The sequence below is a fragment of the Euleptes europaea genome, chromosome 4, assembly GCF_029931775.1.
Source record: "Euleptes europaea isolate rEulEur1 chromosome 4, rEulEur1.hap1, whole genome shotgun sequence".
NCBI classification, from domain to species: domain Eukaryota; kingdom Metazoa; phylum Chordata; class Lepidosauria; order Squamata; family Sphaerodactylidae; genus Euleptes; species Euleptes europaea.
Window position 1 is genome coordinate 91,152,075 of NC_079315.1, and position 26,398 is coordinate 91,178,472.

The 26,398-nt window shown below is 44.6% G+C and overlaps 1 protein-coding gene across 1 annotated transcript in view; it reads right to left on the reverse strand.

Annotated features, from left to right (window-relative positions):
- Nucleotides 1-689: 689 nt before the first annotated feature.
- Nucleotides 690-26,398, reverse strand: part of ARSB (arylsulfatase B) — a 73,810-nt gene continuing 48,101 nt past the window's right edge. Inside the window, exons 7-8 of the mRNA XM_056848272.1 lie at nt 3,157-3,282; nt 690-1,220 (exon numbers count right to left, since the gene is read on the reverse strand). Coding sequence (XP_056704250.1) covers nt 955-1,220; nt 3,157-3,282 — 392 coding nt within the window. The 3' untranslated portion in view covers nt 690-954. The remainder of the gene's footprint in view (nt 1,221-3,156; nt 3,283-26,398) is intronic.

The following is a 26,398-nucleotide window of genomic DNA, read 5'->3' on the forward strand; positions in this document are numbered from 1 at the left end:
TGTAAGCCAGTTTGATTTTCCTTAAAAGGTAGAGAAAATTGGCATATAAAATCCTCCTCTTCTTGTTATAACATTGTTGGGGGGACAGAGGGATAGTAGTGAAACAAATAAATACAAACAAATAAATCTCATTTCAGACAATATTTAATTTCCTACCAAATCAACCAGATCTCTGTAATTACACAAAGAAAAAAAAATCAGCATAGTTTCCTCTATGCATCCAAGATGCAAACTTAGGTGTTCTGCCTGCAGAATGTGGAATTTAATGTTGAAGATCTGACCCATTTTGGTGACCAGCCAAACAAGGTTGTACTCTGAGATTTCAAAATGCTCCCATGACAGAGAGAGAGCAAAGAGGTAAAGGTGAGAAAATGGAATGCCAAGTGAAGTCAACAACCGTCTTCCTTTGGTTTACAACTCTGTGTCAGCCTCCAGTAAAAAGTGGCTGCTGGCAAGTATGAAATCAAGCATCTGACTTCAAATGCAAAAGAATTTGGAAGGCCCAGCCCCCATGACTCAGAGCTTTCCAACTGAAATAATGTTTCCCAGCTGGCCTGCAATTTTGGGAAAGCGGCATCATTTTACCCTCTGCTCTGGAGGCATGTCAGGGGGGAAAGCTAACGTCTAACGCTAATGTCTAAATGGTAGCGTTATAATTTTAATAGAACTTCAAGCACTATCAGAGGGGAAACTGGAACCTCCACACTACTCTGAGTAAGAAAAACTGAATCCAAAGGCCTAAAGCTGACTCTGTTGAGATAAAATAAACAAGGTCAGACAGATTTGTGCAAAGTCCCTGAGTCACTGGACTGATTTCCTTGGTGCATTTTTGTACACACAAATCTATACTTGTATACAAGGGAGTGTACATTTTTATGTGCACAAGCGTAGGAAGGAAATCAGCCTTATAACCTGTACAGCAGACATATTCTTACAGCTGTGCTGTGCAGTTTTCTACATCCAAGGCCCCCAGGCCCCAGTTGCTGCTGGGTCACAACGGGGGTCTTCGTCTGGGTAGAATACAGGAACGGAGTTCTTGTAGTAGTATTGAAGACGGGAGAGAAGTTTTTTCACAATGCTGGGATATTGTTCTGACAAATCATTTCTTTCCTCAGCATCATTAACAACATCAAAGAGCCAAAGTTTCTTTGTTGGTGGGTCAGAGGATAGTGTCTTGGACTCGTTGAATAACGGTGGTGCTGGAAACCAGTGACTACAGCCTGTAAACAGAGGCAATGCAGATCAGAGGTTAGTTGGGGAAACATTAGCTTCATAATTTGCTTCCAGTCTATTCACTGATCTGGCTTCTGGAATTTCACAGAACTGAAATTGAAGTTGCCACCTGAAATATGGTTTTGCTGTTGAGATGAGGGACGTTTTGACTACTACAATTCGATTCAAAGTTGAGAATTTCTTTTATGGTTTTGTGGGAGGAAAGTGTGGTTGACTTTTCTCCTGACTATAATGACAACACTCAGTAATAAAACTGACCTTAAAACAAATGCCTCTTTTGTGTATGAAGGATGTAAAAATGGAGGTCAGGACCCAAGACAGTTAATAACAAATACGATACAAAAATAACCCATAAAAATCATTAAAACACATAAGCCATGGCCCTACATATAACCTCCAAGCTGCCCATAACCTCTTTTAAACAGCTCTGTTTTACAGCTGTGCTGGGAGTCCCTGAGGATAGGGGCAAGACTTCAGGGAGGCTGTTTCATAGCAGGCCCAGAGATCACACTCTTTAGATTGAGGAGACTGCTAAGAGACCGGAGCAGGGCAACTGCCACGCAAGATCATATTGGGAAAGACGATGCTTCAAATATGTGGGCCTCAGGTCATGAAGGACTTTAGAAACAAATAGGCAACCAGAGAAGTAACTTCAGGACTGATATAATGCCATTTAATTTTTAAAAAGATAAGCCAAGGAACCAATGCAAGGTGCAAAATGGAGCATCTGTCAGCAGCAAATTTATTTGCAGTTGTAGCAACAGATGATTAAACAGGGGAACCTGTTCCTGGCCAGTACCTTTTCTTTTAGCCATGCCCTTATGCTGTTTCAAAAAGCAAGTTTACCAACGACAGGGCTCCACAGTGAAGATGTGTATGACATTGTGGCAAGGTCAGTACAGTACTGTAAGAGCTCCGTGGCGCAGAGTGGTAAGTCGGTTTCAGGTAGCCTGCTTAAGGTTGACTCAGCCTTCCATCCTTCTGAGGTCGGAAAAATGATTACCCAGCTTGCTGGGGGTAAAGGGAAGATGACTGGGGAAGGCACTGGCAAACCACCCCGTAAACAAAGTCTGCCTTGGAAACATCGGGATGTGACATCACCCCATGGGTCAGGAATGACCCGGTGCTTGTACAGGGGACCTTTACCTTTACAGTACAGTAGCACTTACAGTTCATTCCTGAGCCTTGCGGCAGCCAGGAACAACATAGCCGAGGCGCCGCCATGGCGCCTCCAAAGAGGTTTCCCCGGCTGCCACAAGGCTTAAAAAAGCCTTTTAATAGGTAAAAAAAAAGAAAATGGGGCCTTCCCCCCCCCCACTGAAAACAGTGATGCTGCGCCAGGAAAAACCTGGCGCAGCAACACTGTTGCTGGAGGGGAGCGTTCCCTGGCTGGAGGGGCTTTGGAAGCTGACTACTGTCAGCTCTGCTCCCCCCATGCCGGCGTCGCATTTCTCTTCTGGGATTTAGATCCCAGAGAGACTGCAGCGTCGGAGGAGCAGCATGCAGCTACATGGTGCCCAGCTGCCCACGGAACTGCCTCCGCCACCAGTGTAAGTGCCTCTTATTTCGTGACAAGAGGCCACTTACGCTGGTGGTGGGTTCACACCGCCTCCAGACCACTTTCAGCCCCCCACCTCAGGGATGGGCTGTTAATAACTTTTTTTTCCTGGAACAGCTGCATATTGCACCAGCTATCTCTAGTATGTTGAAAGACATAACACAGGAAAAATGCCGTCATGTTCCTACTTTAAGACCTTGTGGATGGGAACTTAGATCGTCTTGTCCTGACAATTAGCTCTTTCTTTAAGTGTTCTAGAATCATTTGCTAGTGACTATCAAAGCCATTATACTTGATAGAATGGATTACAAGTATACTATTAAAGTCCCATATTTGAGGATGGGAGGATACCCACAGAAAATTACCTGGATTGCCTGTTAATAGTTTCCACTTTCCATATCGAATTGCAGCATGTATGGAAGTATTGAAAATTGAATCTTCCCATGAAAAATAATTACTTTGCAGTGCTGTACTTCTGCTGAGATCTGCACCTAAGACACAACATAAATTAGAATTATAACTGCGGATATCCATTATTTAGTACTAGAAAGCTATTGTGCATTTGCAAGAAGTAATTCAAGCTTCAATCACACAGAGTCAAGCAAATAATTTGCAAGATCATGGGAGTGTCTGGAACCATCTTCATTTGCTACAAACATACCTTTCTTTTTATATGGTCCAGTGCTGAAAAAATGGTTCTGATCATTTCTGAAAAGGCTAGTTGTGGTCTGTGCTAACTGGCTAGCACCTGTGCTGGCATATTCACACCTATCCTGCCAATTCCCAGAGCAGTTTTGCAAATATTCCCCGCTCCTCCACAAGCAGCAGACTCTAATCTGGTGAACTGGGTTTGTTTCCCCACTCCTACACATGAAGCCTGTTAGGTGACCTTGGGCTAGTAGTCAAAGTTCCTTTCAAACTCTCTCAGCCCCACCTACCTCACAAGGTGTTTGTTGTGGAGAGAGGAAGGGAAGGGATTGTAAACTGTTTGAGACTCCTTAAAAGGTAGAGAAAACTGGGGTATAAAAACCAACATTTCTTCTTCCTCTTTTACATGCCATTTATTTGAATGTTAATGTTTTGGCTCTGATTCTTTATTAATACCAACACATACTGTAATTTGATTATATTGAATAAGATTTTGGGTGCTCAACACGTAGTCAAAATTAATTTTTAATTAGATCCACTTTAAGTGTTGTTCTGTATCACACTCATTCAGTGCGTTTCACAGACGTATCAGAAAGGCAAGTAGTAGGAGATATATAGAAAATTCATTCCAGATAGGCCTAACTGGTACTTCATCAAAATATATTGAAATTTTGTGTTCAAAAATAGTAGTCTAATGTACATAAGAGCTTTTCAGCAAAATGATAAATGCCAGCAGTATGCTATTAAAATCAATTAAAGGTGCTGGATTATGCATTAAGCATTGGGTTGAATCCAAACTTCTATGCCTTGGATCCTATGAACGAGTTCCTCGTACGTTAGATACTTTCTGCCACTGAGCATGCTTCCTTTGTGCAAGATCAATTATTTTCAATGGGTCCTTGCACAAATGGAAATTTTAGTGGAAGAGGAAGCACCCTCTGAGGCAGAGACTCTCTAGTATGCATGGAGCCCTTTTATAGGATCCAAGCCATTAAACAGAAAAGAGTTTGTGGTAATTGATCTTCTCTACCTTCCCTTTTCCCCAGAAGACCCTAGAAAATCCTCTGAGTATTGAGGCACCCTCCTGAAAGAAACTGTATACAACATGGGACAATTGAGAGAGACCACCCTTTCTTCTTGGATTAGTAAAATCTCAGTCAAAAAATGAGCCACAATAGGACAATTAAAAAAAAAAAGTCTTGTGGCACTTTAAAGACATAATTTTTTTTACTGCAGCATAAGGCTTTGTGAACTAGAGTCTCCATTAGATGTTTCAATTCTATCTTCTTTCATAATGGACAAAAGATAATGAAATATAAATAGTCTATAATATTTCTATGGAAAGCTCAACTATCTATAATCACTTTCACCATTCACCTCAGCAGTAACCGTCAACAATATGATTGTTAATACCTGTAGTAAATGAGAAAACCTTGGTCTTAAGAGGGACATGGCAGGATAGAGTGGGCTAAAAATCTAACAAATTATATATTAATATTAATAATAATACAAAAAAAGTCTCCTTTGGAAGGTCTTTTGTCAAGTAATGGTGACTGGGCTCTTTCAGAGTTCCTGAATGCTTAGCTGTGGCCAGCCCTATGGAGTATTCTCTCTCAAATGCAGCAGTAGGATTGAATAAGGACTTGTGTGTGTGGGGGGGTGCCCATCTTTGTCTTTCTACTGGCAGAAGATAAAGCATGTGTGCTGAGCAGCAATGTGTGAGGCCTGAGAAAAAGACTCAGCCTTTAATTTGACCCTGCCAATACTGTAAATATTATAATGAACATATGTTTCCAGCCTTCCAGGCTGATGAGATGGTTGCAACCTGGGCTAGCCACAACCCTAAGAATCTGCTAGAAAATACGCACACAAGCCACAGTTCCTACAGTTTCCAGTAACCCTTTCCTTTCCTAGGACTGCCTGCTACATTAATTATTTAGCATTTATACGGCACTTTAGATGGCTCAAAAAAGCTTCCTTTATTAATCTCAATAATCCTTCAAAATGGTGTGTAAAATGGACATAGGTTTTAGTATTCCATGGAGCAGCTGGAGAGTTTAGGACGAGAGTAGTTTGCCTCAGGGCCAATACAGGATGTGCAGCATTTTATTAGGTTGGGAGTGAAGGCATTTATGAAGAGACACTCCTTTTTAAGAAGCACTTCTGATAAACATTTCAGTGAGATTTGATAAACTTTAATACAACACGAACTTTCCCACACTGTTTAACCATTCATAAGTGTAAAATAAACCAGTTCATCCTACTCCTAACTTGCAGAATACATGATGCTGGTTTGTGCTGTTCCTTGTGCTCTTTAAATGTCACTGAACTTTTAACAGATTTTTAAAAAACTCTTCTCTAGACCTTTCAACATGGGAAACAGGAATGAAAGGCAGTGATTGCCAGACACAAGCTGAAGCAGAAAATCATGAGGTAATGCACTACACATGGTATTTATTATCTGGGCCGGAAAATTCAAATCTTTCATCATTTTGAGTACATTCCATATGAGTTGTTTCAAATTGACTCAAAGTTTTGATTTTCAGTTTATAAAGCAAACATCCCAGACAATACGCTGCAATCATAATTTATATTTTTAAACCTTTTAAGTTTTCAGGACAGCCAATATCTATTTTCTCTAGAGGTACTGGGCAGACAAAAATGAAACACAAAACCAGACTCTCAACATATTATCTAGAAACAACTGAACTTAAACATGAAGCCTCTACGCTGACCCCCTGGTCCCCTCCCTATCTGAAATACTACCTGAGAACATATAAATGTGCCTCTGTTCCTCTTCCATCCCACCCCTCCTCTGTTGGTCTTACCAAGTCTTGGGTATACAAACTCCTTAATAAAGGAGCTGGTCTTCTTGAGACAAAGCTCCTGGACATTGATGGCATTGTATAAGTAGTATAATTATTGCACCGCTAATTATAAATTCTAATCTATGATAATAAACTGCAAATGAAAAAAATGGCTTCCAATAAAGATTTTAACCGCCTTGAGCCAAGAGAAAGGGTTACCGTATATACTCGGGTATAAGCCGACCCGAGTATAAGCCGACCCCCCAAATTAGAGGCCAGAAAAGGGAATTTCTTATTTACCTGCGTATAAGCCGAGGGGCAATAAGAAATTTCCTTTACCCACAATGCTGCGCTCTAAAATGGCGGCCGCCATTTTAGAGCGCAGGGCCCCTGCCCCAGGTCGCCCTCCCGCCGCCTCCCAGGCCCTCCCGATCCACCCCGACCCCAGTGCTATCCAAGGGGGGGAGGGGGAAAAGCCCCTGAACCCACTACTTACCTGGAGAGGCGGCGAAGTGGTGGCGGCGCATCCTTCCTGGGCCGGCAGGAGGCCCCTCCAGGCTGCTGCTGGCCGGAGGAAGGTGCCCAGGCGCATGGGCGGTAGCGGCGCGACGGGCAGGGGCCTCCCATGGCCCCTCCCGGCGGGGAAAATGGCGGCGGGGGCCTGGGGGGGCCAGGGCAGTCACTCTGCGGCTGCAGAGAGGCTGCCCAGGGCCCCTCCCGGCGGGGGAAAATGGCGGCGGGGGCCGGGGGGGCCAGGGCAGTCTCTCTGCGGCTGCAGAGAGGCTGCCCAGGGCCCCTCCCGGCGGGGGGAAATGGCGGCGGGGGCCGGGGGGGCAGGGCAGTCTCTCTGCGGCTGCAGAGGCTGCCCAAGACCTCTCCCGGCGGGAGAAAATGGCGGTGGCTCGGCGGCGGCGGTAAGTTCCCCCCTCCCTCCTTCCCCCTTCTACCGTATTGACCCGTGTATAAGCCGAGGCCGGCTTTTTCAGCCCTTTTTTTGGGCTGAAAAACTCGGCTTATACACGAGTATATACGGTATAAACATTTTACTTAATTATAAATAAATAACTAAATTTTATTTGTGGCTAATATTTTACTTAATTAATTAATATTTGAATAGTGAGTACAGCTTTGTGGAAGATGACAGGTTACATTTTTATTGATGGTCCATTATTTATTTCCTTTGTATTTCCTTCTTAAATACATGTTGCAATAAGGAGCATCATTGGCAGAATCATAAAAAGAGTTGAGATATAAATAGGCAGTATATATATGGGGGAGGGGAGCCACAAAATCTAACCAAATACATACTGTGAGAGATCCCCCTCTCTGAGTTTGCTTCTCCAAATCAGTTGCTCAGACGTTGATACAGAAACAATAGATTTATTGAAGCCTTCAGGAGATGAGACAGGCACAGGTAGAAAGTTGCAAGTGAGGGGCTATACGGGTTTACAGAATATATTGACTCCAGGGCACTGGGGCACTGGGGTTCACACTTATTGTTATGGGAAGTTACAAGCTTGGCATAATACAAAACATCAGACGGATCCCAGGAAGTCTGGTGCGGCTATCACACTTCCAAGGCCGCACCGGCCTGAGGGAGTACTGGCAGGAAGAACAGCGGGGGGGGAAGATACATGGGCCATCAGGCCTGGCGCCTGAGACCAGAAGGTGTGAACTGCTTTTACGAGTTCACTGATAACACCGCAGGTGATGGAAAGCAGAGACACAAAGACAGAGACCCTCACATTCTGCCCCCCTTAAGGCCCCCCTCCGAGAGGACGAGGCTTATCGGGATAAGCGAGGTGGAATTCTCGGACCAAGCGAGGGGCTGCCATGTGGGGTGCGGCCACCCATTCGTCATGAGCGGAGCCAAGGTTTTTCCAGCGAACAAAGTAAAACAGTTTCCCTTTCTTCCATTTGGAATCTAAAACCTTGGATATTTCCAAATGGGTATCCCCTCCTACTACGGTAGGAATCTCATGAGCGGGAGGGGGGTGGAACTGGGGAGCTGCTACATAAGGTTTGAGGAGGCTTATATGGAAGACTGGATGAACTCCCTTGAGAGTCTTAGGGAGACTCAGTTCCACGGTAACCTCGTTGATTACTCTGGTAATGGGGAAAGGTCCTACATAACGGTCGCTCAGTTTTTTGCAGGGGCGAAGAGAGCGGAGGTTTTTGGTGGACAGATAGACTTGCTCCCCCACCTTGAGTTCCCATCCCGGAGACCGGTGTTTGTCTGCTTGTTCCTTGTACTTGCTTTTTGCCCTTTCCAGATTTTTGAGCAACCATGGCCAGGTGGATTTAACCACCTGAATCCACTCCTGAAGATCAGGGGTAGACTGGAGCTCTGGCGAGACGGGGGCAGAACCGAAAGGGCCAAAATCCGTCCCGTATATAACTTGGAAGGGACTAAAGCCGGTAGAGGAATGAGGCGCATTGTTGTACGCATATTCGGCAAATGGCAGCAGGTCGACCCAGTCGTCCTGGTGGAAATTTACATAGCAACGCAAATAACATTCTACTACCGCATTTACTCGTTCCGTTTGACCATCCGTTTGGGGGTGATAGGCGGAAGAAAGGCCCTGTTCCTCCACTCCCATTAACTTTAGGAAAGCCCGCCAGAATTTGGCAACAAACTGGACCCCCCGGTCGGAGAGGACCTTCCTCGGGATCGAGTGTAGCCTGAGGACGTGCGTGATGAACAGTTTAGCTAAGCCCTGGGCTGAAGGAAGACCTGCACATGGAACGAAATGAACCTGTTTGGAAAAGAGGTCTGTGATAACCCAGAGAACCGTTTTCCCCCGACTTGGAGGTAGGTCGGTGATAAAATCCATGGCGATGACTTCCCAGGGACGGGAGGGGTTCTCAAGCGGTTTGAGAAGCCCCGGGGGTTTTCCCATCCGTTTCTTGGCTGTGGCGCAGGTGGGGCAGCTGCGCACATACAACTCTACATCAGATCTCATACCGGGCCACCAGAATTGCCTTCGAACCAGGTGAAGCGTTTTTATGAAACCAAAATGACCCGCTAGCCTGGCCCCGTGTACAAGTCCCAATACTTCTTTGCGAAGGGAAGATGGGACATATAGTTTCCCCCCTTGCACCCACCAAGTGTTGGTTCGTTCCAAGCCAGTGGGGAGGAGATGGTGCTCCTCCTCCTGTAAGGAGGCGTCCCGGAGTCGCTGTTGGAATGCTTCCGGGATACCTTTGAGCGTAGGGGGGGTCTCCGGTTGGCGGGCTTGGGATCGGGTGGTGACGGCCAAGCCAGGGACTTCCCCTCGCTGTTCGGGAGTGAACAGGGAGTCGACGGGGCGATCGAAATCGTTGCGATACTGGGGAAGTCGTGACAAAGCATCAGCTAGGGCATTTTCTTTGCCAGGGACATGTTTGAGGGTGAACCGGAATTTTGCAAAAAATTGGGCCCACCGAATTTGTTTGGCATTGAGTTTTCTAGCTCCCTTGAGAGCCTCAAGATTCTTGTGATCTGTGCACACTTCGAACGGCAGCTCGGCCCCCTCCAAGAAGTGTCTCCATATGGTAAGGGCATGTTTGACCGCTGCTGCCTCCTTCTCCCAAATGGCCCAGTTGATTTCGGACTGGGAAAACTTCTTGGAGAAGTAGGCGCATGGCCTCAACCGTCCCCCCTCATCCCTCTGCAATAGGGCCCCGCCCATGGCTACATCCGAGGCATCCACCTGCACCACGAAGGGCTTGGTGCAATCCGGGTGAGCCAAAACGGGTTCGGATGAAAAAAGTAGCTTTAAACGTTCAAAAGCTTGCTGGCACTGGGGAGACCATTGCAGACGGGCTGAGGGGAGTGCGGCGCTAGCCCCCCTGTCCTTGGTACGCAACAGGGCAGTGAGGGGAAGCGCAACTTGGGCAAAGTTGGGAATGAAATTCCGGTAAAAGTTGGCAAACCCCAAAAACTGTTGAAGTTGGCGGCGGGTAGTGGGGGTTTCCCAGTCCCGCACCGCCTGGACCTTGGCGGGGTCCATTTCCAACCCTTGGTGGGAAATCACATACCCCAGAAATGTAATAGAAGGTTGGTGGAATTCACACTTGGACACCTTAGCATACAGTTTGTGCTCCCGCAGCCGCTGGAGCACTTCTCGCACTAGGCGCACATGTTCTTCCATGGTCTCAGAGTAAATAAGAATGTCATCGAGAAATACCACCACCCCCCGAAACAGTAAATCATGCAAAACTTCATTAATTAATTGCATAAAGACACTCGGAGCCCCCGAAAGTCCGAACGGCATGACCAGGTACTCAAACATCCCAAAACAACTGGAAAAGGCCGTTTTGGGTTCGTCTCCTTCTTTGATGCGAATGCGGTGGTAGGCTTCTACCAAGTCCAGTTTGGTGAAGATTCGGCCCTCCTTTAATTGTGCTAGAAGGTCAGGAATAAGAGGGAGGGGGTAAGCATTAGACTGGGTGACTGCGTTCAGTCTGCGAAAGTCAATACACAGTCTTAAATCTCCCGTCTTTTTCTTTACAAAGAAAGCTGGGGCTGAATAAGGAGCCTTGGAGGGGCGTATGAAACCCCTCGCCAGATTGACATCCAGATAGTCTCGCAATACAGTCTTTTCACTAGGGCTCATGGGGTAAACCTTTCCCTTAGACAGTTTGCCTTCCCCTACAATCTCGATGGCACAGTCCGTTTCTCTGTGGGGAGGCAGTTCGTCGCACTCTCTAACATCGAAAACATCAGTAAACTGCGAGTACTCAGAGGGTAATTGAGGAGAGACTGGGGCGGGGGACCCTACCAGTGCGGCGGCTGGAGTTCTGAGTACCCGTTCCTTGTCATGCAACCCACAGGGGTTTTCGGGGAAGGAAAGCACCCGTTTAACCCAATCAATGGAGGGATTGTGTCCCCTTAACCAGTTCATCCCTAACACCACAGGGGTTACAATAGGGGCGATGGTGAAATACAACCGTTCCCAATGTCCCCCCACGGACATAATCACGGCTGCAGTTCTGTGGGTCACAGGGCCCCGTTTAAAGTCACTCCCGTCCATTTGGGAAAAACGGAGGGGTCCCGGAAGCCGCTTGCGCCGGACACCCAACTTCTTGGCAGTTTCCTCATTTATCATGGTGCGGGCACACCCCGAGTCGACCAACGCGGGGACCTCTAACGGGGGACCCCCTTTGGGTAGGGACAGATGAACACGCACAAATACATTGTCCTCTTGGGCGCTTACCATCGGTGGAGCTCCTTGCACAACGATAGGGACGGTCTGCTGCGGAGCCCCCTCTACAGCAGACCGACGGCGTTTTTTGCCGGCTGTTCCCACTCTTCCTCCTCGCTGGAAGAGGGGGACGGGGTGGTGGCTTCCGGGGAGCCGTCCGAATCAAAGACGGTATTTGTAATCCGGGACCCCGATGGGACCGTAGAGTCGGATGCCCCATCCTGGGGGCGCGCGTGGAGAGCGGAGGGTGCGCCGGAGCGCCGGCTCAGTGGTCCACTTCTGCGGCGAGGCTGGCTGTCGGCGGCCGGTTTCGTCGGCTCGGCCTGGGTTTGGCGGGGGGGGGTCGGACGGCCTGAGCGAGAGGGGCATTGCGATGCAAAGTGACCCTTTCCCCCGCAGATCAGGCAGACGCCGGCCTCGAACCGCTTGCGGCGTTCCGCGGCCGAGAGACCCCCGCCACCCCCTTGCCGGAGTTCCCGGCCACGGTCACCTCGGGGCCTGGGGTCTCGCCCAAGCCGTTGCTTGGACAAGTTCAGGAGTTGTTTGCGATTCTCGATGTCAGCAGCATGGCGAACCCAACCTTCCACATCCGGGGGGTTCCCTTGCATGAAGGCCCAATGTTGGAGGTCTGGGTTGAGACCCTCCCTGAAACATTGTACCAAGGTAGCTTCACTCCAGTCCAGAATTCGGCTAGCCAGTGACTGGAACTCACTTGCATACTGCGCCACCGACTTAGTCCCTTGGCGCAGTTGCATCAGGGAGGCTTTAGCCCGCTCACCCAGAGTCGGGTCCTCAAAACGGTTTCGGAGTGCTACCATGAACTCGTCCAGGGTTCGCAGCACCGGCGAGCGGAGTTCATACTGCAACACCATCCAGGCAGCCGCCTCCCCTTGCAGTAAGGAAGCCACGTACTGCACCCGGGACTCCTCAGAAACGAAGGTTCGGCCTTGTTCCCGCATAAAAATGTCTACTTGGACCATAAAAAAGGTCAACTGGTCTCCCGACCCGTCATACGTGACTTTCAGGTCCCGACGGGCCGGGGGGGCAGGGGTTGCGGGCGGAACTACCGGCGCCCCGTCTGGGGGAGCACCGGCTGGAGGTTGCAACTTCAGCGCATCTAGGGTCGTGGCCATCTCACCCATTACGCGTTGCATGATCTCCATCTGCTCCTGCATAGCCCGGCGGTCTTCCTGCCACTGCTTTCGTTCTTCCTCCATGAGGGCCTCTTTGCGGGCCGGGTCCCCTTCGAGTCCCGTGCTGGGGAAGGCCAACCGGCGATCCTTCGCCGCAGTCCGCGAGAGCGACCAGCCCTTGGGAGAGTCCAGCCAATAAGTAAGCCCCCGGGGACGTCCGTCCCCATCTTGGTCGGGTGCGCGACCCTTCGGTTTCTTTGGCTTGGCTCCCTCCTCCTTCGGGTCCGGCTTCTCCGGCTCGTCCGGTTCCTTGGGGGCATCGGGGTTAGGGGTGGTGTCCTCGTCGGCTGACATTCTGTCAAAAGCGGTACAGCTGCAGTCCGAGAGGCAAGGACTTGCAACTTAATGTGAGAGATCCCCCTCTCTGAGTTTGCTTCTCCAAATCAGTTGCTCAGACGTTGATACAGAAACAATAGATTTATTGAAGCCTTCAGGAGATGAGACAGGCACAGGTAGAAAGTTGCAAGTGAGGGGCTATACGGGTTTACAGAATATATTGACTCCAGGGCACTGGGGCACTGGGGTTCACACTTATTGTTATGGGAAGTTACAAGCTTGGCATAATACAAAACATCAGACGGATCCCAGGAAGTCTGGTGCGGCTATCACACTTCCAAGGCCGCACCGGCCTGAGGGAGTACTGGCAGGAAGAACAGCGGGGGGGGAAGATACATGGGCCATCAGGCCTGGCGCCTGAGACCAGAAGGTGTGAACTGCTTTTACGAGTTCACTGATAACACCGCAGGTGATGGAAAGCAGAGACACAAAGACAGAGACCCTCACACATACATTCTTTAGCCTATGATTAAAATGATGAGAGAGAAGAATGCTGCAAAGGGTCCCCCCCCTCCCCTGGTATGGCAAGTGATCAGAGAGTACATAGGTTTTTCTGCAGCACGGTATTTAGAGAAAGCCTGACCACAAAAGTCAAGGCACACTGTATTCTAGTGTATTTGTGGTCTACTATGCCATTGTAGGTGGGTCCTAGGGAGAAATTTTGGAGGAGCCTGAAACCATGTAAAAGTACTACTTAATTTGGAAAGACAGCCATGCTCAGTCACTGATTCCACAATGTTTGTCCTATGAGCTTTCTTTCAGTAGGCAATTTATGCTGTTTGCCACCCTTCATTGACCGTGAACAAAAACATGACAATTGCATGACAATGACTGTCAATGTATCATAACCAAACCAAACAGGATAACTCCTCTGCAACAGCTGCTTTTCTTGTGCTGTAGTGGTGTAGTGGTTAAGACTTTGGACTAGTATCTGGAAGACCCAGGTTCGAATCCCCATTTGTGCCATGGAAGCTCACTGGGTGACCCTGGGCCAGTCACACCCTCTCAGCCTAACTTACCCCACAGCATTGTTGTGAGGATAAAATTGAGGAGAGGAGAAAGATATAAGCTGCTTTGGGTCCCCCTTGGGGAGAAAGGCGGGGCACAAAGGAATTAAGTAAATAAATCCAGTCATTCCCAAAGGGAAAAGGTCTGGCCCCATGAAAGCTCTAAAACCTAAACAGCTGTTTTCCCCCACCCAGTCATGGAGTCATTTCATAAAACAGTCCTGATCTCCTGCAAGAATGAAAGTATGTGGGATATGTGCCTGGACTCAGTTACAAATGACTAATGCCATTTTCTTTGTGGCGGTTTCTGGGATATCCCACATTTGGGAAACTGATGAACTGCCCCGTGCTGGTAAACGATATAGGAAACTCAGTTGAAAAGAAGCGTACTGCCTTTCTTCCAGATATGTCTTTTCTTGTTTGTACATCAATCAGTAATGTCAAAGACAATATGTTGATTACATATCTTTAAAACACTCAGTCAGATCAATAAGTTGCTATCCCTAAATGTTCTGCACTTTCAGGGCATTAGAATTATATACATAATTATAGTGTACTTATATATACTTATAATGTAATTATATACACACACACACATATACATACACACACACATTCAAGCATGGACCCTCTGGCATTTATCTATTCTTAACTTCATCTATTGGAGCAGTGGAGTCTGATCTGGAGAACCAGGTTTGATTCCCCAATCCTCCACATGAGCGGCGGAGGCTAATCTGGTGAACCAGGTTGGTTTCCCCATTCCTCCACCCGAAGCCTGCTGGGTGACCTTGGGCTAGTCACAGTCCTCTCAGAACTCTCTCAGCCTCACCCACCTCACAGGGGGTCTGTTGTGGGGAGGGGAAGGGAAGGTGATTGTAAGCCGGTTTGAGTCTGCCTTAAGTGGCAGAGAAAGTTGGCATATAAAAACCAACTCTTATTATTATTCTATTACCAATTTGTTAATTCTCCTAGCTCAGTCAAATTATACCAAAGCCCATATGGAAGTCCAGATATGATAGGGCAACACAGTACAGGTCATACCTTTCTTCTAATTAATTAAACATGACTGGACTATGCACAGAGCCTTAAAGCATTTCATTTCTAATTGGTTAATAAAGAAAAAGGTGGCACAATGGCTTCAAGCTGTAGAAAAAGTCTGAAATGGAAGTAACTTTACATAGAGAGCCAGCCTGGTGTAGCGGTTAAGAGACTAGGATCTGGGAAACCCAGGATCGAATCCCCACTCTGCCATGGAAACTTACTGGGTGACCTTGGGCCAGTCACACAATCTCAGCCTCAACCCTGGCAAGAATTTGGATGGGAGACCTCCAAGGAATACCACGGGCATGATGCGGAAGCAAGCAATGGCAAACCACCTGTGAACATCTCTTGCCTTGAAAACGCTTCAGGGTTGCCATAAGTCAGCTGTGACTTGAAGGCAAAAAAACCCACACACTTTACATACGATCACACTGTCAGTGTGGTATGGCAGCTGACCTCATCCCAATGAGCCCTCCCTTCCATTAAGAGCTCTCAGTTTGCTACAGTGATGATGAAAGGGCAGCCAAGTACTGAGAGTCACAGAGGAAGAACTGAGATGAGTTGTGCTGTAGGATTTCCCAGGAAGCTTGCAAGAAACTGCAAAGGTTTAAAGAAATAATCTGAATATTGTCGAAGGCTTTCACGGTCAGAGTTCATTGGTTCTTGTAGGTTATCCGGGCTGTGTAACCGTGGTCTTGGAATTTTCTTTCCTGACGTTTCGCCAGCAACTGTGGCAGGCATCTTCAGAGTAGTAACACTGAAGGACAGTGTCTGTCCTTCAGTGTTACTACTCTGAAGATGCCTGCCACAGTTGCTGGCGAAACGTCAGGAAAGAAAATTCCAAGACCACGGTTACACAGCCCGGATAACCTACAAGAACCAAATAATCTGAAGTTTTCCACTCCCCGAGATGTATCAGTGCAGGGAGCCCAAAACTCCTTATGCAGTTTTCTGCCTCTAGCAAACCAAGGATGTAAGTGTTTACATGTTTACAGTTAGTCAAGATGAAAGAAAAGGTGCTTCAAACTAGCACCAGAAGTCTCCTGACTTTCAGGCTTCCTGCAGACCTTTGCAGTGGGATATGCATATATCACACTCTCAGACAGACTTGCATTTTTTTTACAGAAATTGTTTAAAAGCACAAAGTATACATTTTGTTCCTTGTGTATGGAAATATGACCAACTGCAGAAGGTCTGAAGAGTAAAAAAAAAACCCACATTGTTCCATCGACTAATTAAAAACATTCAAATACAGTACACATTTAAGCCCTAAATAATGTAAACAAAGAGCCTTGCACGTACAAATAGTACAAAAGAGGCACAGCTAGTTTGGACTGGCTTTTGAAAGGCTGCTCATTAACATATAAAAAGACAAACATTTATTCCCAACACTGTAAACTCCATGCAAGGAAAGTAGCCTATAAAAATAATTAAGAGTTCTCCTTTATGTGGTCTACCATACCAAATGCCTATTCTACACCTAGTGTGCCAGCTCTATTAGCCACAGACTGTGTACCCAGTAACTCAACAGCGTAACATCCTTGACCCAAGGACATCACAATGGGCATCTATGATTTACATGGTTTTCAAGCATGTTCTCTAAATATTTATTATGTGTCTTGGCTTTTTAGTTGTGTCACCATAACCTTGGTCTTTTGAGCTGTACATTTTGTACAGATAAGGAAGGAACATTACAACTTGGATTTTGTAGAAAGTGTCCTGTGTTGTGGTTCTGAGGTGACACGAAGTCTACGCAGCGTAGCTCTTTTTACACTCACCACACTTATGTGAAAGTTTTAGAAATACTAAAATTTATTTCATATATTTATATCCCAACTTTTCACAGTGCCGAAGGAGGCTAGAGAGCTATTGCTTTATATGCCTCCTGCAAAGAAGTGGTCCTCGTCCTTCAACACAGCTTGTGGACACTCTTGTGTTTTGCTTCCCTATTTAGCACACTTATTTTATTTATTTTATTTGAAACTTTTATTAGCCACCTTCCTAATTTACAGAACTCAAGGCAGCTTACACTATAAAGAGAACATAAAAATACATAGCACACATAAAAGGCCATGCATTAAAATCACAATGTAAAACTACCAATAGGTAGAAAAACTAAACGAATTAAATGTCATCTTCAAAAAACCATCTTCAGCTGCCTCCTAAAGACTGAGTGTGGGAGGGCCACGTGCACCTCCAGGGGAGATTGATCCATAATTGTGGGGCTGCCATGATTGGTGATCAAGTTTCTTTTTCCTTTATATCCATTGTTGCGCTTTTTTAGCTTAGCAAGATTGGTGTTCTTTGCAAAGATTTTATGAGGTTCTACTCTTTATTATGGATTCTACTGAAGACAGCTAAGTTCTTCAGTATCAATACTGTACTTTTGTTACCAGATATCTAGTTTCTTCTTTTATTCCTTTAGCCAATAATATCTCCATTTGTGTTAGTGGAAAAAGTAATAAAGTTGCACTATAATTTAATACCAGCAGTAGCTAAGCAAACGTGGACTTGGAACCATTACGCAATTGCTGTCCTTAAGAACCAACTTTGCCTTGGGGGGGGGGTCACAGGTTGTCCAGGTGTATAAAAGGAATGCCGCACAACTGCAGAAAGGGTTACCAGCCCAGCATTGGCAAGTGATGGGAAACCAAGGGAGCAGAGATCTGGCAAAATGGAATGCATAGCTGCATAACTGGAAGTAATGTCACTGTGTTGCACAACACTCTAGGGCTCCCCCAAAACTCCATGGTAAAAACCATAGATATCAAGGAAATTCCTAGGGTGTTGTGCAGTGCAGTTCCCCCCACCACTCCATTGAGCGGGGGGACGAACAGATAGACGCATAGATGTTCTGCCACCAGCATTGGGCATCTGGAAACCCTAACTGCAACACAACAAGCTATTCAGTTTTGGCCACAGACTAGGCCTACAAACTCACCATCCATGCGCTGCAGCCTGCCAGTTGCCTGCTTTTGCAGTCCCAGCCAGCAGTAAAACCAGAGCTGTAGACTCGGCATACTAACTTATTTGACTGGTGCCCTATCTTTTGCTTGGGGGTGGGGTCATAAATTATACAGGCTTACCTTAGCTGTTTTCACACCCAAAGTGAAAAGTAAAATACCCCACTCTCCTAATTATATTTTTAAAATTACACATGGAGACAGAAATAGGGTCAGGAAGATAGTTTTCTCTCTCTGCTTGAATGTACAATATGAAGCAACTGCATCGACTGGTCTGGCAGGGATGATATCATTCTATTTCTTTTGAAATAGCTGAAAAGACTACAATAGATTATTTGAAAGAAAATATTTTAAAATGCAATTTAAGAAACAGGGTTGGAGCCAACCAGATTTTCCACTGGTGAAAAAAAAGGGGGTCACCTTTGTTCACCCAAAAAGCTCTGCTGGAAGACATGGGACCTGCCTGGACAAAATCCATGTGGGGCAGGGGCTGTGATAAAGACAGGAATTAGGCCAGATTGAGTAAAAAAAGTTGGTTGGGTCCAACCCAGGATATAATTGCAAAATCACTCCAATGTATCACAAACTCCCTCAAAAACTGGTGACCTAAGGAGTATCATCCGTTTTTTAAAAGCTTAAAACTCATAGTCCCATGACCATCTAGACTCTCATATGTGTATGCTGTCACAGAGGTATCCTCAACAGAAACAGAGTTCTGCTGAAGCATTTAAAAACTAAAAGGAAAGTAAAAAAAACCCCTCTTCTTGTAAAATAATTGCTTCCAGAATGTTTCCACTCATTAGTCCAAGATTTCAGTAGTGCCCTGCCAACAATGGTTTTCCTGTTCCAGTTACATCTGTACAAAAGGACGGAATATTCATTCCTTATTCCTTCATTCACGTTTATCTGATACATTTCTTTAAAAGAGATTTTTAAAAATTCTTTTATTAAGAGAAAATGAGAATATAACAATAAAAGAAAATGGAAATACAACATTACTAAAATACACATTACTAAAATACAAATTCTTGAAAATAAACTAAAACCGTGCTGCAATATAACTAAAATATCTATGCCAGTGAGCCAAACAATACGCTATCTAGTTATCTAAAATCCAGTAACAATTACATCACTCCTTCTCTTCGATTTACATACTGGAGTGTTTTTTCCATCCTTGAGATTGCTACATTCTAGCAAGCGTCTAGTTCTTCCGTATTTTTGTCATTATTATAATATGTCAACTTAATTAAAGCATAGGTTTCTTTAACCTTATTAAGCCAATTATTTAAATCAGGGAATTTATTGCTTTTCCAATATCTTTCAAGATTTGTTCTAGCTACTGTTAATATATGGAAAAACATGACTTGAATATCCTTTGGTTTATCTGGAAAATAATTTAATAAAATTGTTTCCAGTCTTACTGGAATAACAATTTCAAGGCCGCTGGATATGATTTCAATCACTTTCATCCAGTATGTTTGGGCTCTACTGCAGTTCCACCACATATGTAGAAAATCTGCACCAGCTCAATCACAATACCAACATTTACTAGAATTTTGTCCAAGTTTCACATTTTTTGAACTCTGCTTGGGGAAAGATGCCACATATGTGTCATCTTAAATAAATTTTCTCTGAATGCAAGACTTATTGTAAAATTTAGACCTTCTGTGAGTATGAAGTTCCATTTTTTCCCATCCAACTCATAACCTAATTTTTTATTCCATTTCTCTTGAAAAGGGGGATTAATTGTCCTATTCCTCTGTACTAATATTCCATATACCTTACTGACAGAAACGTCTTTAAAGAGATTTTTATTAGACTATTCAAATACACTGCATCTGACACAATTCTGTTCTGCTGAGACTACACCACTATATATTCCGCAACTGGGAAATCACTTCTTTCAAAGGGTTCCCACGTAAAAATTTGCCCACAGGCATAAAACAACCTATCAGACAGAAAACTTCTAGCTTCTTCCTGGGGCATTAGTTTTCCAAGCACAGGTTGGCACAGATTTTGCCAAATAGCTCATGCATCCTGAAGTGGTATAGTTATACAGAAGAACTGCCGCGTAGGCTTAGGTGCACATTTGAATTCTTGCAAATTGGGTTCTGTACACCCCAGCAACTTTGGCATTAAGTCTCTCACAGTGACAGCAATAACCTCATTTGAAGAAGAATTCTGCAATGCAAGAAATTCCCATACTGCTATCCTTGTCAGTATGCAAACTGTGCTTACCACATTGGCACTATAATCCCCCAGTCAAGAGTGCAGATAGTCACTGGGGCAGTTCAGTCCTAGTGCCAACCTTGGCCCAGTTTTCGTCCACATGCTGGCACTATGATAGCCCCCTTCAGAAGTACAGATTTCTCAAGCAGAGAAAGCCATAGATGCCTGACTGTCAAGAAAGAGAAATCTGTCGACCGAATTCCTGTTCCAGGAAAACCGGTGGAAAGCATTATTGGGATAAGAAGTGCTAAGCAGACAGAACCAGAATCAGCACAGCTTCTGCAAAGGGGAGCTCTATCCCATCTGGTTCTCAATTTTTTAAATAATGTCAACAAGCTCACTTTTAAGTGCAAACTAGTATTTAATTTCATCTACATCCCTGTTTTTCCTCTGAAGCTGAAGGACAAAAGTGCAAGAGAAATGATTTAGTATCAAAATATTGGAACTCATCCAATGACTGGTAGATCATACCACACTTAATTAGGTTATAGACGTCATTGCCACAAGGTATGATATTATATATTATAAGATGATAGTCTTAGCAAGAAGAGTAGTCATGATAGACTAGTCATGATAGCTCAAAAGGAGGCTTCCATGGCCCAAGGTGATATTATTCTAATTTCCAGGTATAGGAACCAACAACAGAGGAAGGATGGTCATTTCCATCAAGATCTTCCTGGCAGTGTCTGGTTTGGCACTGCAAGCAAAATGCTGGAATAGCTGTAGCTTTAGTGTAATCCAGCATGGTAATTCTGATGCTTTCATATGGGACTAGGGCAGTGTTGACTGTTAGGGTTAGATGCACACTGGGAGAGAGTACAAAATTGGATGTCAAACGTATGGCCTCACGCAGACATACAGAGCCCCGATGTCAGCATGGAAGGGAAAAAAGGAACAAAGAGTAATACAGATGGTTCCCAGATCAGAAACGTTTGTGTTTGTTTTTCACTAATTTTTCTGTCGTTTTCTAAATCATGATATATGAAAACAATTATTTCCCCAGGAGGAGGAGGATGCTGAAATGTCAAGGGCTCCTTCAGGCTCCACTGTGATAATGAATTATTGGAGAAATAAAATTTTTTGCTACTTCAGTGAAGAAAGACATTTTGTGACCTTTTGCGGCTTTATGGCGATAATGAATTTTCTGCAGAACTCAGACACTTTCAGTTACTCTATTAAAATAAGAATGCTTGAGGAATAGCTGTGACCTTGACCTTTGAAAAATTAATGGAATACTGATTTTGAAGAAACTGATGAAAATCTGGTTATTATCTAGACTTTCATTTATTACAGCCTTATTTCTTACAGTCATGCCAATACCAAACAATGTTCTCCAATCATTTAAACTCATCTCCTGAACTATTAACTCTTGGTATTTAGAAACAAACGCTCTTTCATGCTTTTATCTGTTTTATATACCAAGATGTTTGGTTCAAGATGAAAGGCTTTGCAAGGAAGCAATGTAACAGTAGCAGGTTGGACTGGATAAGTTCCAGACTGTATCTTCTAATGACACATGCAGGTTTTGCCAGATTTGTTCTATTTCATTTTTAAATATTTTTAGAAAATTGTGTATCAGCTTCATTCTTCCCAGCAAGGCCCTATGTCTATTTTCTCCAGTAATCCAGACGCAGGCATTTTCCGTGTCTGCCCCATGTCTGTAGAACAGCACCTTGGAAGAGGTAGTGGTGGGTTCATACTTCCTGGCTTTCTGGGGAAGCTGTAACACAGATTTATTCTCTATGGCTTCTGGTGGTAGCCTTAGCAAAGGGAAAGGGAGGAATATCTTTCTGGTGAGGACACAGAACTAATCTAAAAAAATCTTAATAATTTTTTTGTTTTATTTGTTTATTAGTTCAAGGCGACCTTTACTGTATCTCCTGTTTTAATGTTCATTGTTTTATCATGTTGTTTTTACATTGTTGCTACCCGCCTTGGGTCCTAAGATGCTTGGGGGGAAAGTGGTTATATGGTTATTATAAATAAACAAAGGTATATTATACTCAAATTCAGGGGAAAATAAAATAAAGTGCAGTCCGGGTTTTTCACCAGGACTTGAAGGGAATCTTTGTTAAACAGCATATATGTTATGTTTCAACAGCACATACAAACCTACCACAAATATTAAAGGAAAAAGTAAACCAAATAATGCAGACTGGATTCAGGGAAAGACAACTAGTACACTTCTGGCCTTACATTTTAGCAAACAAAACACTATCTAAACTAATGGGCAAAAGGAAACATGGCTAATTTATTCTTCTTGGATGTTATGCATCTAATGTCACATTTTGAGATAAATTGCTAGTTATTATGGAAAAGATGGAAATTAAATCAGTTTTTGTAGGATTACTGGCAATAATATTTATATTTTATTCATATAACATATTTATCCATATTCCGATTGACTCTTCAAACAATCATTCTTTCCAACTCAAGGTCTGCCCAACGTGTGATCCACCAAGCCAAATGAAGACACAACTTCCCATTTTGGATTTTCACACAGGAAGGAAAACTAGGAGGATCACTGAAATCTGGTGGACCGCTGTGGTCGGTGGGTTACTAGTTGATCACCAGTCGTACAGGCCTGAACCATCTGACAGAGCAAGAGTCCCCCCCACAAATTGATAAATATGCTGCATCTGACTTAGCTCACAGGCAACTCTGTTATTTAGCCTTGCTATTTTCCAGTGAGACATCATAACCTAGCATGTAGGAGCGTTCAACTGCTTGAGCTGTATGCACATTACAGCCCTACAATTCTAGGATTCTCAAGTTTTAAATTCACCAAGTCAGCAACAAGAGATCAGAATGATGCATCTTTGTTTGCATATTTACTTTCTGCAGAGCAAAGGTGGAGAAAGTGTAGGCATGCACACTCATTCTCACAAATGTGTATGCACAAAGCAATAGACATTACGTACTTACTCTGTGTTTGCCCCGCATTATACCAATCTTTGATTTTCACAGCAGAGAAAAGAAACAGGGAGGGCACAAATCAATCTGGCTGCATAATAACTCACAGAATTTTTTAGCCCTTGTACAGTATGTGAAAAATGGACCCCAAAGGAACTAACTGTCCCATAATCAAGATGGATTCTTTTGGTATTCCTGCAGATGCAATATATAATGTCACTGGAATTCAAACATTATTTATTATAAACTAAATATCTACACGTTATAAGTTATTAGTGAAATATGAAATGGACTATTCCATAATTGATTGTGGGCCCTGTTAAAAAGAGCACACACATTGTGCAGGTGGACAAGGAAAAGGTACTATAGAATGTATGTGCGATTTTGTGGGAAGTTCCCCAGATTACACAGTCCGCCCACAAGCAGAAAGGAATGCCAATGTGCAATTGGGAAGGGGCAGTGGCTTAGCAGTGGCTTAACCAGCAGAAGGCCCAAGTTTAGTCCCTGACATCTCCAGTTAAAGGAGCTCAGAATGCAGGTACTGGGAAAGATCTGCTTCTGCCTATGAACTGGGAAGCCCAGTGCAAATCAGGGTAAACAGTACTGACCTAGATGGACCAATGGTCTAATTGAGCATAAGGCAATTTCATTAGGCAGTTCCATATGATCAGTCATGGAGGCAAATCACCGGGATTGGCACGTGGTACCATTGTACAGTACAGTTCGCTTCCCAAAGTCCCAAATGTCACAGTTCCCTCACGTATCCAACACATCAGCTCATGAAACTTGCTGTTCTGTCATGGTCATACTGTTGCCTGTTCGGTCAAACCGGAAGCCAAGCTGAATGCCAAAAAATTTGAAGGACTTTTTACTGAGAAATCTCTAACTCTCAGCAAATTTATTATGGCCTCAGAAATCAAACCTTAAATGCACTTGATACAATATAGCCCACCCCAGCCTTATCTCTTCAGAGCTTGGAAGTTAAGCAGGGTTGGCCACAGTTCGTACTTGGCTGAGAGACCACGAAAGAAGACAGGTTGCTATGCAGAGGGAGGCAACGGCAAACCACCTCTGCTCACCTCTCCCCTTGAAAACCCCACACAGGGCAGTGGCTCAGTGGTAGAGCCTCTGCTTTGCATGCAGAAGGTCCCAGGTTCAATCCCTGGCATCTCCAGGTAAAGGGACTAGGCAAGTAGGTGATGTGAAAGACCTCTACCTGAGACCCTGGAGAGCTGCTGATGGTCTGAGTAGACAATACTGACTTTAATGGACCAATTCAGTATAAGGCAGCTTCATATGTCCATGTGTCCATGGGTTGGTTGTAACTCGACAGCACACATTACCTTTACATTTCTGTTCTTAGGATGGAAAAGAAATGTTTTCTTATGAAATCTTTGGATTTTTCTTAGCTTTATTAATGAATTACCATGCCACATATAGTGGTGTACTGACAAATTCTGATGAGCCACCCTCAGTTTCAACGATTAGATTTGTTTCGCTGTGTCATTCAATTCTGGTTCTGAAAAAGACCATTGCCTACAACAAAATGAAGAGTTTCAGCACTGCTTTATGACAAGCCATTTTGCAATGACTGTGTGGTCAGGAATATGTTTGGTTTAGCAGTTAAGGGAATTTCGACTCAAAGCCAGTTGGTTTTTAATTCAGCTGAATCACCAAAACTTGATGAAATGCCATAAGAGTATCTAAAAGAAAGCAGATCCTTTGCAATGGAAGGGCTTACGTCACCCTCTCAGCTGCCAAGCCATCAATAACCGGGAGAGGTTTTTTTTTTTTTTTAAAGGAACAATGCAAAGTTATAACAAATGTGTGTGATACATACATTTTGTAAAAAACTTCTCCAGCGTGCTTAATTGGAAACACATACCTATGATGTTATTTTATTCCTTGATATGGTCAATTTAATTATCATTTTCATTAGAGAATAATGTGCTTTTATGTTAAATCAGTGCTCCGATTAATTGACACTGTGTAAAGATTTTTTAAATGCCAAGAGAATTTGCAAATGTTGGTCATTGGTGGTGGTGGGGGAACCATTTCAGTATCTAGATAATGGCATTCAATAAGCATTGTATGTATGCACAAATAACTTGTTTTTCCTCCAGCACTTCCTCCACAGACCACCTAGGTGTTGTTTGTTTGTTTCTTTTGTTTATAGGAATGGTATTCTGTTAGAGAAGTTCACCTGAGGAACATCAGTGTGTACACACACCAACCATATGCACTTTAACGGTCTGGGACCATTGTACCTCTGGGACCACCTCTCCCAATATACCTCCCCAAAGAACGCTGCATTCTGCTGGAACCAGCTTACTAGTGGTCCCTGGCCCATGATGTATCTGGCTGTCCTCGACCAGAGACAGGGCTTTTTCAGCCCTGGCCCCAGCCTAGTGCAACTCTCTGTCGAATGAGACCTGGGCCCCACGGAACTTGGCTCAGTTCCACAGGGCCTGTAAGACGGAGATTTTCCACCAGGCCTACGGTTGAGGGCAGCAACAGTTTTCTGTCAACTGGCCTCCCCTGCTGAACCCTTCTAATGCTGTATCCCCTGCTGTGTCCCTAGTGGGGTTTTTGCTCACCTATAAGAGGAATTTAGATGCCATCTTTTAAGCAATCTTAGGCATTTTATGCATGGGTTGTTCCCATCATGGTCCCCCACCAACTACTTCGGGGCGTCCTTTTAATTATGCATGAATTTTCCGACCTTCAGAAGTTACCTTGCTCTCCCCTCACGTTTCCTCTGTGTTTTCAGGATGCTGTTTTAACTCAAGTTCAAAGTCTGCCTCAATCCCAAATCGAAAGCTGGTCCTGTGCATACTTGTCACTTTGGGTTTTTCTCCCCATGCCCATTGTCACTTCTCCCTCCCACAGGTGTGTCTCCTTCATCCAACCCCTCCCCTTGAAGCCATCTGTGAGTGCACTAGCAAGAGAACAATGATGGCGTTCCATAATGCTACTGGCACCCTTCTAAGCCCCACTGACTTCAAGTGTGTAATGCTGCTTCAGTCTGCACTTCCAGTCACCATAATATAGTAACTCTACACTGTATCAGAAAAGGAGATTGAGCAGAATGGGTTGAGGTTTCATGTAATGAAAAAGGGCTCTGTGAAAAAGCAATTAAACAACTGTAGCCAAAGAAAGCGTATGAAGAAACAAGTCCTGTTGTTTAGCCCAACAAGAGAACAATTTCAGGTTGAACTTCAGGGAGACTTTCCTCACTGCAAGAGCAATCCAGAACTGAGCTGGCCACAGTAAAGGCAATGGAA